We start from the raw sequence: 16,258 nt of genomic DNA, 5'->3' as shown, positions 1-16,258 counted from the left end.
AAATATTAAGTTTTATATGTGATAAAATATTATTATTATGTATTAAATATTATTATAGATTATTTATACAAACTTTTAATGTATTTTAAACAAATATATTTTCAATCTACAGTTAGAAATCAAGATCAGAAATGTTGGTTGAAATGATAAAACATTTTCAATAATACAATAAATAAACAGAAATCAAAAAGAGTTTATTACGAAATTTTATACTAAAAAAGAACTAAAAATGTAAAGACAAAATGCTACAACTTGATATAAAATTAAATATTTAAAAAACGATTAGTAAATGAAGCAGTTTACGAACAAGAACCCTGTTTTTGTAGTAAAAAAAAGAAAAACTAGATTTTTGGCTTTTGTACGAATTGTATCAGTGCTTGCCAATCAGCAAGTTTGATATCTATGCTGTATACTACATTTGGAAAAAAATTCATAACTCTTCTTCTTATTATTTTTTTTTTGTTTTCTTGGCATTTGCAAGATTTAAAAGACATTTCATAAATGACTTTTTAAGTACATAGAGTAATAACATGGCCTATAACATGTGTTACAAATTAAAGTGTCTATGCCAATGTAATATGACATAGATAGCACTGCCTCTCTTTCTTTTGGCCCCTGTAGTCAATAAATTTATGATTCTATAAAATGTTAAATATAACGGTTAAAAAAATGAAAATTTGGTAATACATATAAGACATACATTTTAGGTATTTGGCAGTGCTTAATCAACAAGTTTATGTATTTTTATATCGTGAGTATATTTATATATTAGCTTTCTTATAATTATTGTAATAATTCTGTAGCTTTTTATAATAAAGGGATCAATCTTTAAAGATTGGTAAACACTGATTCAAGTTTGATATCTATGCTGTATACTACATTTGGAAAAAAATTCATAACTCTTCTTCTTATTATTTTTTTTTTGTTTTCTTGGCATTTGCAAGATTTAAAAGACATTTCATAAATGACTTTTTAAGTACATAGAGTAATAACATGGCCTATAACATGTGTTACAAATTAAAGTGTCTATGCCAATGTAATATGACATAGATAGCACTGCCTCTCTTTCTTTTGGCCCCTGTAGTCAATAAATTTATGATTCTATAAAATGTTAAATATAACGGTTAAAAAAATGAAAATTTGGTAATACATATAAGACATACATTTTAGGTATTTGGCAGTGCTTAATCAACAAGTTTATGTATTTTTATATCGTGAGTATATTTATATATTAGCTTTCTTATAATTATTGTAATAATTCTGTAGCTTTTTATAATAAAGGGATCAATCTTTAAAGATTGGTAAACACTGATTTGCCTAAAGAAACAAAATTGTTAGCCTTTTTATTCTAGATTGGTTTCTTTTTTATTCATTTTACTTTCCATATTTTTCCAGTATTCTTCGTCATGTTCATCTGGATTGAAGATTGATTCCTCCTCTTCAATCCTTTTCTTCATATTCATCCTCAGATTCCTTTTCCATATCCTCTTCCTCTTCTTCTACATTCTCTTCTTCCTCTTCCTCTTCTTCTTCCTCTTCCTCTACCTTCTCTTCTTCCTCTTCCTCTATTATCTCTTCTTCCTCTTCCTCTATTACCTCTTCTTCCTCTTCCTCTACCTTCTCTTCTTTCTTCTCCTCTATTTTCTCTTCTTCTTCTTCCTCTACCTCCTCCTCTTCCTCTACCTCCTCCTCTTCCTCTACCTCCTCTTCTTCTTTATCCTCTTCTTCCTCCTCTCCTTCTTCATCTTCCTCCTTTTCTTCTTTCTGCCACAACTTTGATTTTTTGTTTGGTACATTCTCAACTTCTGCATTTATTTTCTTTTTCAAGGGTTTTTTTTCCTTTCCATTTCGACCTTCATCCTCTGAATCCTACGTATTAGATATCGTTCTTATTACAATTATGTCTTAAATTATAAAACAAATGAAAGCAATATAAAATTGTTTGTACAATACAAGACGAGTGTTTCGTGTAATCTTTTTAATAGAGTCAGATCTTTTTTATGATTAAGAAACAATAGTAAAGGAAAAAATGGAACGATTTAATTCTTTAACTGAAGCATATAAAAGTATCTTTTTTTAAATTTCTAATAAACAAGATAGAAGTGTACAAATATACAAAATGTACAAATCATTATTTCCATGTTAATCAGTATATAATAACGATATTATTTGAGATTAACTGCAGAAAAAACCTTTATTAATTATTTAAAATAATAGTGAACACACAGAGATCTATATATATTTTCTTATTATTTATAAAATAAAATACCATTATAATACGTTTCTATTAATCTTCTTTCTAACAAATTCAAATTTTAAACTATATGTTCAACTATTTTAGCTATCATAAACCGATTAATTGTTGAGTTTGTAGAATATGATGTGATTTGAAAGATAGGTTCTTGAATGTTTACAAACACACTAGACTTTATTATGCGTGCAGCAGTGGAATATTTGAAAGAACACCTTTCCACATAATAAACACGTGTAATTACAAAATTTAGAATGCGCCTTGACAAATATTCATTTTTCATTCAATACTTTTACATGCAGAATAATATAAAAACACATAATTTTTTTTTATCGCTCCTCTAATTAAAAAAAAAAAAGAAAAAGTACATTTATGTTTTGCAACATGCATATCATTATATCTGTGAAAAAAATATCATAAAAAGTTAGACATTATTAAACAAGTAAATTTTTTGTTTTATCTTTTTTTTATCATTAATTGTAAAAAAGACATGACTCAATTAAATTATGTATTATACTTTATTTTTGTGTAATAACCGTTTGAAACAATATTTAAAATATAAAATATTATATATCTTAAATATATCATACTAATATTGATACGTATGTAATGTTAATATGTTAATATAAGTGTAGTTTTAATTAATGCTGCAGTGTTGTTTCTTGCAAAAGGCAATTTGCATGACATAATTTCATTAGCATTATGTATAAAAAGAGTTAAGTTTTTGTATCAAGACAAATATAAAAATAAAATTAAAAGTAAATTCATTCCATTTAGTCAGATAATATATAATTTGCTTACATCGACATAAAAAAACAACATATTAAATAAACATAAATTACATGTTCTTATAGACAAAGAACACACTCCTCCATTAAACAATATAGATTGTTCCTGAAATAGATTGCCAAACTGTAAAATTAGTTTCAAGAGTTTGGTGATCTAGTTCAGAAATATTTTTTTATTTTTCTATTAACAAGCAAGTGTATTTGTCATTAAAATTAAAATATTAGTGAAACATAAATAACATAAATAAAAGGCACAAGGCACTAATGTCATTAATATCTAGAACAAATCACAGAGAATAATAGGAATAGAAATAATGAATGATGAAATCAGCACATTACTCATACCCATGTATGTAATTTCCAAGAAACCATTCTTTGCACTGCATTTAGTTCCTGTGATTTGTGATCTCTATATTAAGTAACCTATACAGAAGTTAGGCAAACAATTAAATGAATGAAAGAATCACCAAATAAAACAAGGCTCCGCAGATTCATTTGATTCTGTTGGTAATTCTAATATTTCCTTACAGCTGGAATCTGGTCGAGGCTGATGAGGGAGAGGGTCATTTTGCCTGAGAGAACAACGGGAGCGTCATCGTCGTCCTCTGACTTCTCTGCTTGTGTTTCTGAATCGGTTACGAGTAATTCACATTGCGACGGTAGTGCACCTTCTAAATATATAGGTTTTGGTGGCGTTTTTTCTCTTTCGACATTACTGAAATAAAAAATACGACGAAAATATATATATTTTGTCAAAAAATTATTGAGAAGATACTCTCTCTTTCTCTCTCTCTCTGAAAAAAATAAAAAAAATGTTAAAGAAAGAATGATAAGTATAATACCTTGGTGTAAGGATAATGGGGGTAGTAGGTCTGCTACATTTCTGTCCACTTTCACAACTAGCTGTCATTTCCATACCCATAACTTTAACTGTTGGTGATTGTTCAACTGCATCTAACTCTTCATCTTCTCTACTATGTGATTCCGGAACTGTAGTCTCTTCCTGTAAATTAAACTCTTAGTATGCTACTTTTTCATTATTCACTTTTCATTCGTTACTCGTACATATTTTTTAAATCAAAAATATATGTAGTAATAACATATTATGTAATAAAAACTTCAAAGCCATTTCTTCGATTAATTTAATAAGAGCTATTTATATATGTATAAGCAATGCTTTTTAATATAAAAACCATACAGAATTAAAAAAAAAGAGCTATGTTAAAGATTCTACATCTATATAAAAAACATGGTGTAATCATATAATTATACATGGCAAATATTGTACAATCCATTATGCTTTAATTTATTAATTTTATAATATACTGTATCAATAAGATATAAAATAAGCAAGTATCATATACATGCAAGGCACACAATTAGCACTTCAAAAAGCTGTAAGAAGAACAACTATCATTTCATTAACTTATGTTTCTCAACAATATTTAGCACTGAGAAAAATATCCTTACTTATACAAAAGGATAATGATAATTCTGCATTTGAAATATTTAAATGTTGTTATCACAGAATCATATGAATGAGACTATCATATGTAAAAAAAACATTTATACGTGATAAACTCATTATTCGTGAAACTAGTGCGCTAAAAATGAAAAGTGTCCCACAAACTCTTGGTTACTCTTGTTAGAGATATTTTCGGAGGCAAGGAATGTACCTTAGAACCGCGATCGACCCCTGCTAGACCATTGGACTTTGGAGCCTCATCTACTACTCAAAATATAAAATATATAACGTAAATTCTATATTATTGAATACATATATTCCAATTTAAACATTCGTATTGAATATCGCACTCGACTAATATATGCATATATATCAATATGGATCTTATATATAATATAAACATTTAAATCAACGATTTGTAATTTTTGCAACACTTATCATTGGAATTTAAAAAAGCCAAATATTGAAGATAAAATCTTAATATTAAATGTACAATATGTTTAATGTACATTGGATGGGTAAAGCTTATAACGCAATCAGAACACAGCAACGTGCATACTTTCTAACGACTAATAAACTGAAACTGTGAATTGCGTCAAAACTAATTTAATAAACCTTGATTTCTGGCTGTGAGCCCGAGTTATGCATTACTGAACGTGATATGTTGCTCATCTGGACAACGATTCTTTCCATGGCTGCTTCCGTCTCGACCAATCGTTGTCTCAGTTGATCTATCTCTATGTCTCCTGCCGCTTCTTGTGTTCCAGCATGTAGAACATGATCAAACGTAGTACAAAGTATAAGTATAAGTACTTACAATATATGCGCATTTTTATTCAGAATCTTGCAATGTATATCCGCGTGTATAAATACGTGTGTGTTCTAATTGTGCAAACCTTGCATCATGCAACACCATTGAAAAATCTGTTTAGATACTCAAGAAGACATATATATCTTAATTCTCCAAAATAGTTCTCCAAAAGAAATAGCTTCTCAGAAAAACATTGCATTGATGATAATGTAAATGAAACATGGCTTGTAATAGTAGAAATATTTGCACAGAAGCACTTACGATCCTTCAACTCCTCTATAGTCGGTGCAGTTCTATATGGTGACTTTTCCCTTGGATAAGGTAGCGTACCTCCAGTCATTGCAGTAGCGAGAGCTTCTGGAGAGAACACCATTTTCCGAAATTCCTTTTCAGCAGCTGCCCCTGGATATTCCGAAATAATCTCGCTATCGGAATTTTTTTTCAAGACCTGTTAAAAAAAAAAATATATATATATATATATATATATATGACAGGTTTAATTTATAATACATTCTTAGATTTCATCGCATTCGTATCTTTGTCACGATTATTCTGCAAATTTATACATTACCTTAATAATGGTGTACAGGAAAAACAAAACTATTCCTATTGTATATAGTGGCATGATAATTCCCATTGTACCATTTCCCTTGGGAGCTGGAACAACATGACCAGCACCACCAAGAGGTGGCCTCATTTTTGGTATAATACGATCAGATCTATCCATTATTTTTGGTACAATGTGAGAGGATGGTATGGCCCTTCCCCGCTCTCTCATCGCAGGATGCATTCCGCCTGCGTGAGGAGGAGTACGACGCTCCTGTCGTATAGTATCTGTATACATAAAAAAATCTATGGATTTTATCTGTAAAATATATTTTTATCTATTGATCCACGCAAAAATATATTAATCCTGTGTCAAAACGCCCACCCAGAAATTAGTACAAGCTTGTGTTAATTACTACAATATAATATAATTAGTGCTTTATTAATTTTCTGAAAAATTGTTATAAATATGGCCCAACTGATGATTTTTTTATGAAATAAATCTAGGATTTTTATGGAAAACTTAAATGAGAAAAGTACATAATAGGTCATTGGTATGAACGTATTTAAAACTCCATGTTTTGTCTGCCAAACATCGTCTGCCAATGTGCTTACTTTTTGGCAATCAACCAAAACAAAATGGATAATTTAAAGCCATTTTCCATATATATATGATGATGTGATACATTACAGATATATCTCTCAAAGTTTATCTTATTATATAAGCAATTTACAAACAATATGGTCAACATGTGTGATTATATGTATCAAGCATGTTAATTCAAATTCAATTAATATAAATATTATTGGTAGCATATATTAAACTATTATTAAAATTACAAACTCACATATATTTAAAGAAATTATTATGAAAGTAGCTTCAATTAATTAATTAATTATATATTAAAATAGAATATGACACAAAGATTTATTAATATTAAGCGACAATTAATTCGCATATCTTTGCAATTCTTACTATGTGGCATCAAGATATGATATCTAATAAGATGAGGTATCCCTAATTGAGACAATGGTATACCAAAGTTCATCTTAAGGCAAAGGGAACTATTGAACGATCTAATTTCCTCCAATACTTGTTTGTAGGTTTTCCCCAACCGTTCCCTTTCAGCGAGAAAAGATGATAAATCTATGCCACATCTGGCTAGAACCTCCTCTCTACACAAACTCGCGGTTTGTGGGCTTAGCTTGTTAAGCTTTAACGCATCTCTGATACGTGGATCAACTGGATGATGCCTCAATATATTTTGACACATTTCTTGCATAATATCCACTGCAGTGACATCGCTTTCAAATATTACTTCGCAGCACACTACGCATAATAACTGTATACAGTATAAAAAGAATATTTTGCAACGTATTTGATATTTAGATATAATTCCTATCTACTTAACTTTTTCTATGTACACATGTGAGACATAAAAATTTAAGTTATTTATAGACAAAATAGATAAAAAAATATAATCTAAACTATCCGAACACAAAATAATTTTAGCGAGAATTTTCTAACATTATTAACAATCTTACACACGTGAACATTGGAATCTTACCAGAACTGTCTGTCGTAGGCTGATGTGGAGTGACAGATGCTGTGAGCATAGGGTAGAAAATTTTCGGCCATAATACCGCGAAACAGCTAGCCACAATCGCGAGTATAAAAATCGTCTTTTTCGGTCCGAAATCTGTTATCTCGGCCATTTTCGTAATGGGTTCGTCGTTCGTAAATGTTTCGCGCTTTGACAAAACTTCGATAAAATTATAAACGGATCGCTAATCTTCCTCCGCACTCACGTCCAGGCACGGCAAGACGAGATGAGGGCCGCCGCAGCGTACTGTCGTCTGCTATTTTTGTCATACTGCTACAGGGCTGTATCAAGATGTCGTTATCAGAGAAGAGAGGATCATATCCAATAAAAAAATTACAGCACACAAATAGTAAATTACATATAATTACGGAAATTAAATTATATTAAAAGATGCTTGAAGATAGTTTTACGTTTCAACACATCTAAAGTTATATTTATATTCATAAAAAAATTATATTATAATCAATGCCAAATAGATTTCTATTTAGATTTTTTCAAGTTCAAGATATGTTTAAGATAAGGTTTTTTTATTACACAAAACAAATGTAAAAATAAAATTCCTCCTCTCTTACTTTAACTATATATCAAAAAAAGCACAAGTAGAAAAATTTAGTGTTTAAATAAAGTATTTTACTAAAATCTCATTGTGCCTTAGAGATCTAGAATTAACACGTATTGGGTGTTACAGGAATGGAGCTAAGAGTCGTGCCAGAAATAGCAGGCCCTGGCAGTGTCACAAAAGACCTTGCCCGATATGTGTGGCTGAGATACATAAATATAAAATAATATTCGCAGCGCGGAATCTCTCCCGTCACGTTTATTTATTTGAACACGGCGCATTGCGTCTTACCAATCAATAACACAGTTAATTCATTTATGATATAAGTTATGATATTGCATAGATTTACAAGATCCTAAATACTTGCGCTGCAAGCTCATTCTGGCCCACCACGCTGTAACATATAAAAACACACAAGATATATATAATAAATATAAAATAATTAAAACATTTTTTTTTTAAATAAATTATATAATATATATTATATCTACTCTTATATTAAGTAAATGAGTAAAAAATAATTTCCAAGTGATTGGATGCCATCTCAAGATCCCTCAACAACGATTCATCTCGCAACTTACATTAATATATTCGATTTCCTTTTCATCTATCGGCTGTCTTTGATATCGCGGCGGCAGGTGAAGGTCTTCAATCGTCGGCAGAACAATCACCCGAGGGCCCGTAGCATTACCCGCGCTCTGCTGCGTCTGAGACGGTCCTGACGATCTCGCAGATGGAGCGGCCGTCGTGCCCGCAACTGCTGCAACAGATAAACACGGATATCAGTATCGGGGGGATATTTTTTTTTTTTTTTTTTTCAATCGTCGCGCATTGTGCGTTCCCATTTTATCTAAGTTACCTGCGTGATTAATGCCGCCCTTCCGAAACTTGATCATCGGCACGTGCGGCTGGACCACCTGCGAAAAGATCGCGTCAGTACCCTCAGAGGCGGCTTCAGAGTCACATACTGCGTAAATGTCCTTTGTGCGAAATCACCATGAAGGCGATTTACGACAGCGAATCGCATTGCAGTCGGCAGTACTGACCTTCCAAACTTTGCTTGCCATCATAATTTTTTTGTTTGCTTTAAGGAATAAGGCAGCGCGATATCCCACACGACTAATTTCGTCCGCAGCAGAAGTACTCCTCTCGACGCATCGTCGTGCAGTATACAGATGGCGTTTTGACAGATTCTTTTGACTAACCTTATTTTGACGAGCCCGGCGCGGCAATCGGCATTTAATAATTAAATATTTGTACATTAGAGAAGAGCGAGTTTTAAAAAATATCTGACGCACACGATTGATCTAAAAACTACATTCCTGCGAAAATAATTGAGATAAAAGAAATTCAATCTATATTGAATTGAATCCCTAATCGTCAAAATTCTTCGAAAGTAATCTGAAGGTATTTATACACATGTTTCTACATATTTTATGTAATTTATAACAATTTCATGACAGAAAATTAACATTTTGTCTATTAATGAATGTATTTATTAAATATTAAACATAATAGCAGAGAGAAAAATCCGATACTAGAATTCAAGATGCATTAAAACATATTCTAGTTTAGTTTTTTATTCATATTACTGATATTTAGTTTTCTTTCTTTTTATCAATTCTTGAATAATTTATTCTTTGTATAATAAGATTGATTGATTTCTATATTAAATAATTTCAAGATACTGATTTACAAAAAGAAAAGACTAATATTAAATTTATGATAAATATCCATATTTAAGACAATATGGAAATGTTTGGTTTAATTTTAATTAACTTCTATAAAATTAATGCAAATCTTTTAATAATTTAACATTAAGTATGATATCTTAAATTTAAATATATAGTATTAATTAATTAAAGTACTAATTTTGATATTATTTTGCTTAGTGACAATAATATAATAATATAGTAAGGGAATAATATATTTGTCAGAAAGTAGAAATTTTTGGAGGACAATAACAAAATATATATGATATGTAAAAATTTGTGTATGATATCATATTATTAAATATTATAAAAATTATTTATTAAATAGATGACCCAATCAAATGCAGTCATATGTTAATGCAGTTTTTTTCTGCTATATTATAAATATTATAAAAATTCTATTATATGCAAAGCTTAATCTACTTTTTCCATATTTTCATTATTCGCAATCACATTATCTTTAAATATCAGTTGGACCATCCTATAGATGCCAGCGACGTACAGTTTTGGTTTCTTCAGGATATAACCAGACGAGAGAAGAGCAGTTCCGAACAATATGTTCACAATATCATGAACATATTTATCGTTTTGATTATAGTTGGTCATTTTTCGAAGTTTCTCAATGATGACGTGATCAGGATTGATTTCGAGCTGCTTTTTTGCTATTATGGATGCTATCTCGGATTTGGGCAGGATGTGCTTGTCTACGACATCCTTTATACTGGGGGTCCAATCACATTGTGAAATCACAATGTAGCAAGGCAAATTGATAGATCTATTGGAGATCACAATCTTTTCCACTTCATATTTCAGGACGCTCTTTATAATTTTGCACAAGTTCTCAAACTTGGCAAATTTATTCTCCTCATGCTTCTTCTTTTCGATCTCATCCTCGAGAAGCTTCAAATTCTCTGGGGTAATGGACATGAACTGCTTTCCATCAAACTGTTCCACTCGTTCAAATATGTATTCGTCCAATATGTCAAGCATGTAAATCACTTCAAAACCGCGCTTCTTTATGTGTTCGACGAATAAATTATTCACTACGTCCTCCTTACTCGTTCCAATGATAAAGTAAATATATTTTTGGTTATCCTTCATCCTGCTGATGTAATCTTTCAATGAGCACATCTCATCGCCGGATGCAGAGGTATAGTATCTTAAAAGCTGTATTAATTTATTGTGATTAATATCGTCTTCATAAACCCCGAGTTTAATGTTATGATAAAATCGCTCATAGAACATTTTGTAAACATCTTTATTTTTCGCAAATCCATCGAAGATTTCCAAGCATTTTTCTATGAGATTCTGACGAATGATCTTAAAAATTTTGTTACGTTGCAGCATTTCACGAGAGATATTGATGGGCAAATTTTCGCTATTAACAACGCCTGTTATGAAGGTATTCAGATAGTTTGGTAATAGTTCTTTACAGTTATCCATGATAAATACGCGTCTAACGTACAATTTGAAGCTCTTTCTATCGCATATCGACATCTCGAGTGGTAAATGACATGAAACAAAGAGTATAGCTGTGAATTTCGCTTGACCTTCCTTCATAGTGAAATGTCGCATAGTCAAATATTTTTCCCAATCATAGGTAAGCGACTGATACAATTTATCATATTCGTTTTCAGTAATGTCATTAGGATTCCTGGTCCAGATAGATTTTATGTTATTGAGTTCTTCTTGCACGAGCAATTTGATCGGATATTCAGTAAATTCAGAATGCTTTTTGATGATTTCTTTGATCATGCTTTCTTCTAGATATTTGGATTGATCTTTCTTAATGTAAAGAACAACTTTTGTACCACGTGCTAATGACTCACTGTTGTCATATTTGATAGTGAATGATCCATTTCCGCTGGATTCCCACAAGTATTGTCTGTCATCATTATGCTTGGAAGTAACAGTTACCTTATCAGCTACAAGGTATGCAGAGTGGAACCCCATACTAAATTGACCGATAGAGATTTTAGTAATAGCTTGGAACTCAAATATAAAAGTCTTAGTTTCAAACTTTGCAATTGTTCCAAGGTTGTTCATTAAATCAGTCTTGGTCATACCAATACCATTATCAATGATGGTCAGCGTACAATCGTTCTTGTTTGGTATAATCTTGATGTACAATTCCTCGCTGTCGAGCTTGAGAGGTTCCATTAAAAATTCACGGTGAATCTTGTTCAAAGCATTATTAGAGTTTGAGATCAATTCTCTGAGAAAGATTTCTTTATTTAAGTAGAGGTTATTAGTCATTAAAGACATAAACTGAGAAACTTTTTTATCGTAGGCGAAAGTTTCGACGTTTTCATTTGCTTCGGTTTGTATTTTCTCGAACATCTAAAAAAGATATTGATTAGAATAAATTTGATTAGAATGAATATATGCATAGTAGATAAAAATTTATTAGTAGAGGATTTTTGTAACGTGATGATTAGAATACTGATTGATCGTTCGTGCAAAAAGACGAGCGAAATATAGCGCTAAAGAAAAAAATAATCATAAAGAGCACGCGATATTTTGGATATCATTTATTGTATAGTTTTTGTTGTGATTATAGATTGACTTGAAAAAACGACAAATTACAAAAATAAAGATAAATAAAATATCCACATTTTCCTCAAATTTTTCTATATAATTATATAATTGCTTATATAAATTATATCTTTTAACAAAATTTTTAATAAATATAACGGATTGCTGAAGCTCTTGCTTTTCATAATAAATTATGTTTTCATTAAACATTATGGATAAACAACGTAGAGTTTATATCGTTTCATAACAATGTCAAGGTTTAACGTTTCAGAAATATTTCAAACAGATACAATTTTCATCCATCTCAAAATATTCATTTATAACAAAAATGCGACAAATTGATGGTACAAAATATAAAATAAAGCATAGAGAGATAAGAGGAAAACACTCAAATAATGATATCATAGAGCAGTTTAATATAATCACATGTTGTTTCGCAATGTAAAATGTGACTCACGAGATTATCATATTTACAACGAATTATAATGATACATCATAACGAATAATCTATCTTACAAATAGAAAGAGAATTATTATTATCGCGCATTTAAAAAAGATTTCTTACCTTTGTAACTGTTGACATTGTACTTTGCGGTCGATTTGATATATATAGATTCACGTCGAGATGCCGCTAATATAGATTCCAATTCGTAGCGTGAGGTTGAATATCGAGCAAGACAAGAGTGCTCCTTTTATGTACAATTTCTCTCAGAATGTTCCAGAATACATTTAAAACTCTGGTCCGCTTTTTTTATCTCGCGCTTCCAATAATAATTCAATCTGGGAATAAGTACTTTTCCGATTTAATGATGCGGAATGAACCTTTTATACCTGAAAAAACCAGGGGATTTTCATGAAATTCTATTAGTACTTAGGGAATTTTTAGAAAAATTTCCTTTTTGATAATTTTGCTTGTAACCAGTCGGCAATCCATCGATAAGCCAAGTTGTAAATTATGTGTTTAAAATATACATATTATAAATATATATCCGTTTCTGTTTATATATTCAATATCTTAACAGAATATTAAATATGAAGTACATATTATTTATCGTAATTTTTAGTGAAAATTTAAGTAAATTTTAGTTTTATGTTTACACGTCACCCTTAATCGGGTTTAATAACATAACGGGGGTGCCGTCTAACAGAGCTCTGTGATTGGCCAGTTTTAAAACTACAGATGTGTTATTAAACCCAATTAAGGCTGACGTAGGATAAACATGGTCAGTGATAAAAAATAAAAATGTTACGCAAATTAAAAATGTTTATCTTATGAAAATTATTCAGTTTTTTTAGTACATTTGCAAATCTAGTACTTGAAACGTGAATGTCTCTGTGTTTTTTCTTCGTATGAGTGAAAAGCGAAAGAAAAGGCATATAATAAATAATTTTATTTTAGAAAATTGCATAAAAAATTTTTGAAATATTCTTTTTATCTGGAATTTTGAATTCAAAATACCTGGAAGATCAGGGAATTTTTTTTACAAGATTTGAGTAGATACCCTGTGTACGATCTTGCTTCCTGTCGCAGATAAATCAATCTCTTATCAGTCTTGTGGATGGTAGAAAATGATAAAAGAAGAATAGACGTTTTGAAGCGCACATAACGATTACGATTCAAGTAGTCTTAATCATTTTTTATCTCATGATATAAAAATTAACATTGATAGTTAAATGATAAATCTTTATGATATTCTGATGTTATAATTTTAAGAGTATTTTTGCAATGATTAAGATGATAAAAATTTTGCGCTATACATGTATGCAAATAATAAATCTAAAAATAAACAATAGAAAAAAGCTACCATATACACATCGATCTTAAATTCTTGACCCGATTGATCGATTGACAATCAAGCTGCGATTAACGCTAAGATTATTATCATCGCGAAAAGAGCACGCCGTTTGTGCTTATTCAATTTTATTTTCTAAATTTTTATAAAAGAAATTTGTTTAAATGTAAATTTATCATTTAATGCCTAAAATTATTTCAAATTCCCAAGAAAGCTTACACAAACAAAATCTTTAGAAAAAATTAATAAAAAGGATAAATCTGATTGCCATTTTTTTCTCTATTCTCTTTAATGTTATATATTTCATGAAGAATCAAATTTGGCATTGTTCTAACTTTTACATGCAATTTAAACAAAGCCAAGAATTTTTCCTGCAATATCACGCCGGACGTGTTCGTTCCTGTGGTCGCATATACATATGTATAATTGGTAAACATATCCTGGCTTCTTTATTGTGGGAACCATTGTCGTCACGCACCGTGTCGGCACACACTTAAAATGTAACGTTTCATAGGCACAGCGTGTGTTTAATGAAACAACTGGTTCCGTTCTCGCGAGGCGTTCCTTCGATACGTTAACGCTTTGAACTCACGACGTGCACAAATTTTTACGCTTTTACCGAAAGCAGCGTCAAAATAAATTATCAATAGAATCATCATAAGAAATCTGCCCAAAGATCGCACGTGTATATCTGCAAGAGTAAGAACTAATTAATAATGATATATAATGAGGAGGGAAATATGTGCAACTTTTAAATTGATGAAACTTATTTCGAAAATGAAGCTTGTGACTCGAACTTCTTCCAAAAGTTAATTCAAGTTAATTTGCGGAATAAAAATGAAGAAAAAATAGCCGAAACCGTTCATTGTATAAGCTTCGTCAAATTGGGTCGTGTCCCGCATTTACGCTCTCTCTCTCTCTCTCTCTCTTTCTGATTCCGGTGCGATATAACGATGTAACTTTCTCCAAAGCGTGTGATTATCAAAATAGCGGACATTATTTTCAGCCATGATACTCCCGCGCATGATGTAGGTGCAAAATAAACATGTGCGAGAGAACATCGATATGCGCGACTTTGTAAAGTCCTCTCCTTTCGACAAGCCGGTCACGAGTCATCGACACTAACGACAATTACAAATGCCCAACTCGTAGTTTCACGCGCGAGGGGAATACAGAGAGCCATATACACAGCTATACGACTTAGACGACACTTTCGCATTTGCCTGTTCTGTACGTTGCGGTTGCGGGATCGGCGAGTGCGTCGCTTATACTTCTTTATGGATCTGTGTTTGCATGGTTCTTCGTACCGAACACTCGGCCCATTGTGAGGACCTAACAGCTGAAAATTATTCGACACAATACCATAGGTCCTTTCTGTTCGAAAACGTGGGAGAGAGGAATGATTTTGCGGGGTTCGCTATTTTTATTCGATGCGACAATCGGAATCAGCGGGACACATATGCGTCTTCGCATAACAACTATTATTATCTTGACATTCAAATTCATCTAGTATTCATCTAGTATTCATCTAATATCATACATCTAGTAAAATATATGAATAATATTACATATGTAAATCGTTAAATATATGTCAATCGCCTACATTGAATTATAATACTGCTAAAGAGAGATATAAAGGTTCAACCGTTAATATCTAAAATTATAAACGTAAACTTAAATTTTTTTTCTAACATTGCCTTTATTACCCGATAAGTCGATGCCGCGATGATGTCGAGGACACCTCAGGTGTAACAGTTTCGGCGTCTCGGTGCTTTATTTTCGCTGAAGCGTAGAAACACATAAGGGGAAGATTGCTGGAGTTGATATGGCGAGGAGCTTAACTCCGGTAACCTAGCTTTATGATGTAGAATAAAACTCATACAGCTAGATAACCAAAGAAAATGTCCGCGCCAAGACCTTTTTGAACATATATTAGAAGATTTTTCTTCGATTGCGATTCCGCGAATCGCTGATAAGAGAAAAATTAAAATAAGTCTTACTGTTATTAATATATGTTCAAAATGAAGATATTGCGCTAAATTCCTTTGAATTGTATTCCTTCCATTGCATTGCAAAAGACTCCAAAAATAAATTTCCGGCGATTTTCAGGTAATACCGTAAGCTGAAAATATAATTCGTATATAAATATAATACATATTTTATTTTTGCGCGATATAAATATTATAGTAAAATA

At 31.1% G+C, this 16,258-nt stretch overlaps 3 protein-coding genes across 7 annotated transcripts; all 3 read right to left on the bottom strand.

Moving 5' to 3' along the window:
- Window positions 1-445: 445 nt before the first annotated feature.
- Window positions 446-7,747, bottom strand: LOC115246373 (resistance to inhibitors of cholinesterase protein 3-like). Of its 4 annotated transcripts, none has more exons than XM_029825149.1 (9): window positions 7,430-7,747; window positions 6,838-7,191; window positions 5,887-6,149; window positions 5,577-5,763; window positions 4,716-4,768; window positions 3,882-4,042; window positions 3,568-3,754; window positions 1,290-1,869; window positions 446-826 (listed from the first exon to the last, which is right to left on the bottom strand). In XM_029825149.1, exons 1-8 carry the CDS (start codon window positions 7,575-7,577, stop codon window positions 1,441-1,443), a joined length of 1,782 nt encoding a protein of 593 aa, XP_029681009.1. In that variant the 5' UTR covers window positions 7,578-7,747; the 3' UTR covers window positions 446-826; window positions 1,290-1,440. The 4 variants fall into 4 exon arrangements, with proteins under 4 accessions (XP_029681009.1, XP_029681007.1, XP_029681011.1 ...); XM_029825147.1 differs by lacking the exon at window positions 4,716-4,768 and adding an exon at window positions 5,120-5,259 and having other exon boundaries at window positions 7,430-7,577; XM_029825151.1 differs by lacking the exons at window positions 4,716-4,768; window positions 6,838-7,191 and adding an exon at window positions 5,120-5,259.
- Window positions 7,748-8,253: 506 nt separating this feature from the next.
- Window positions 8,254-9,243, bottom strand: LOC115246374 (28S ribosomal protein S36, mitochondrial). 2 transcript variants are annotated; one of them, XM_029825153.1, is made up of 4 exons: window positions 9,071-9,243; window positions 8,884-8,941; window positions 8,606-8,781; window positions 8,254-8,418 (listed from the first exon to the last, which is right to left on the bottom strand). In XM_029825153.1, exons 1-4 carry the CDS (start codon window positions 9,092-9,094, stop codon window positions 8,401-8,403), a joined length of 276 nt encoding a protein of 91 aa, XP_029681013.1. In that variant the 5' UTR covers window positions 9,095-9,243; the 3' UTR covers window positions 8,254-8,400. The 2 variants fall into 2 exon arrangements, with proteins under 2 accessions (XP_029681013.1, XP_029681012.1); XM_029825152.1 differs by having other exon boundaries at window positions 8,606-8,784; window positions 9,071-9,228.
- Window positions 9,244-10,037: 794 nt separating this feature from the next.
- LOC115246372 (heat shock protein HSP 90-alpha-like) lies at window positions 10,038-13,199 on the bottom strand. The gene is made up of 2 exons (XM_029825146.1): window positions 12,837-13,199; window positions 10,038-12,076 (listed from the first exon to the last, which is right to left on the bottom strand). Exons 1-2 carry the CDS (start codon window positions 12,852-12,854, stop codon window positions 10,151-10,153), a joined length of 1,944 nt encoding a protein of 647 aa, XP_029681006.1. The 5' UTR covers window positions 12,855-13,199; the 3' UTR covers window positions 10,038-10,150.
- Window positions 13,200-16,258: the final 3,059 nt, after the last annotated feature.

Source organism: Formica exsecta, unplaced genomic scaffold, assembly GCF_003651465.1.
Source record: "Formica exsecta isolate Colony F162 unplaced genomic scaffold, ASM365146v1 scaffold149, whole genome shotgun sequence".
In the NCBI taxonomy this organism is placed as follows: Eukaryota; Metazoa; Arthropoda; class Insecta; order Hymenoptera; family Formicidae; genus Formica; species Formica exsecta.
The sequence above is the reverse complement of the archived record's forward strand: the minus strand, read 5'-3'. Positions and strand labels throughout refer to the sequence as shown.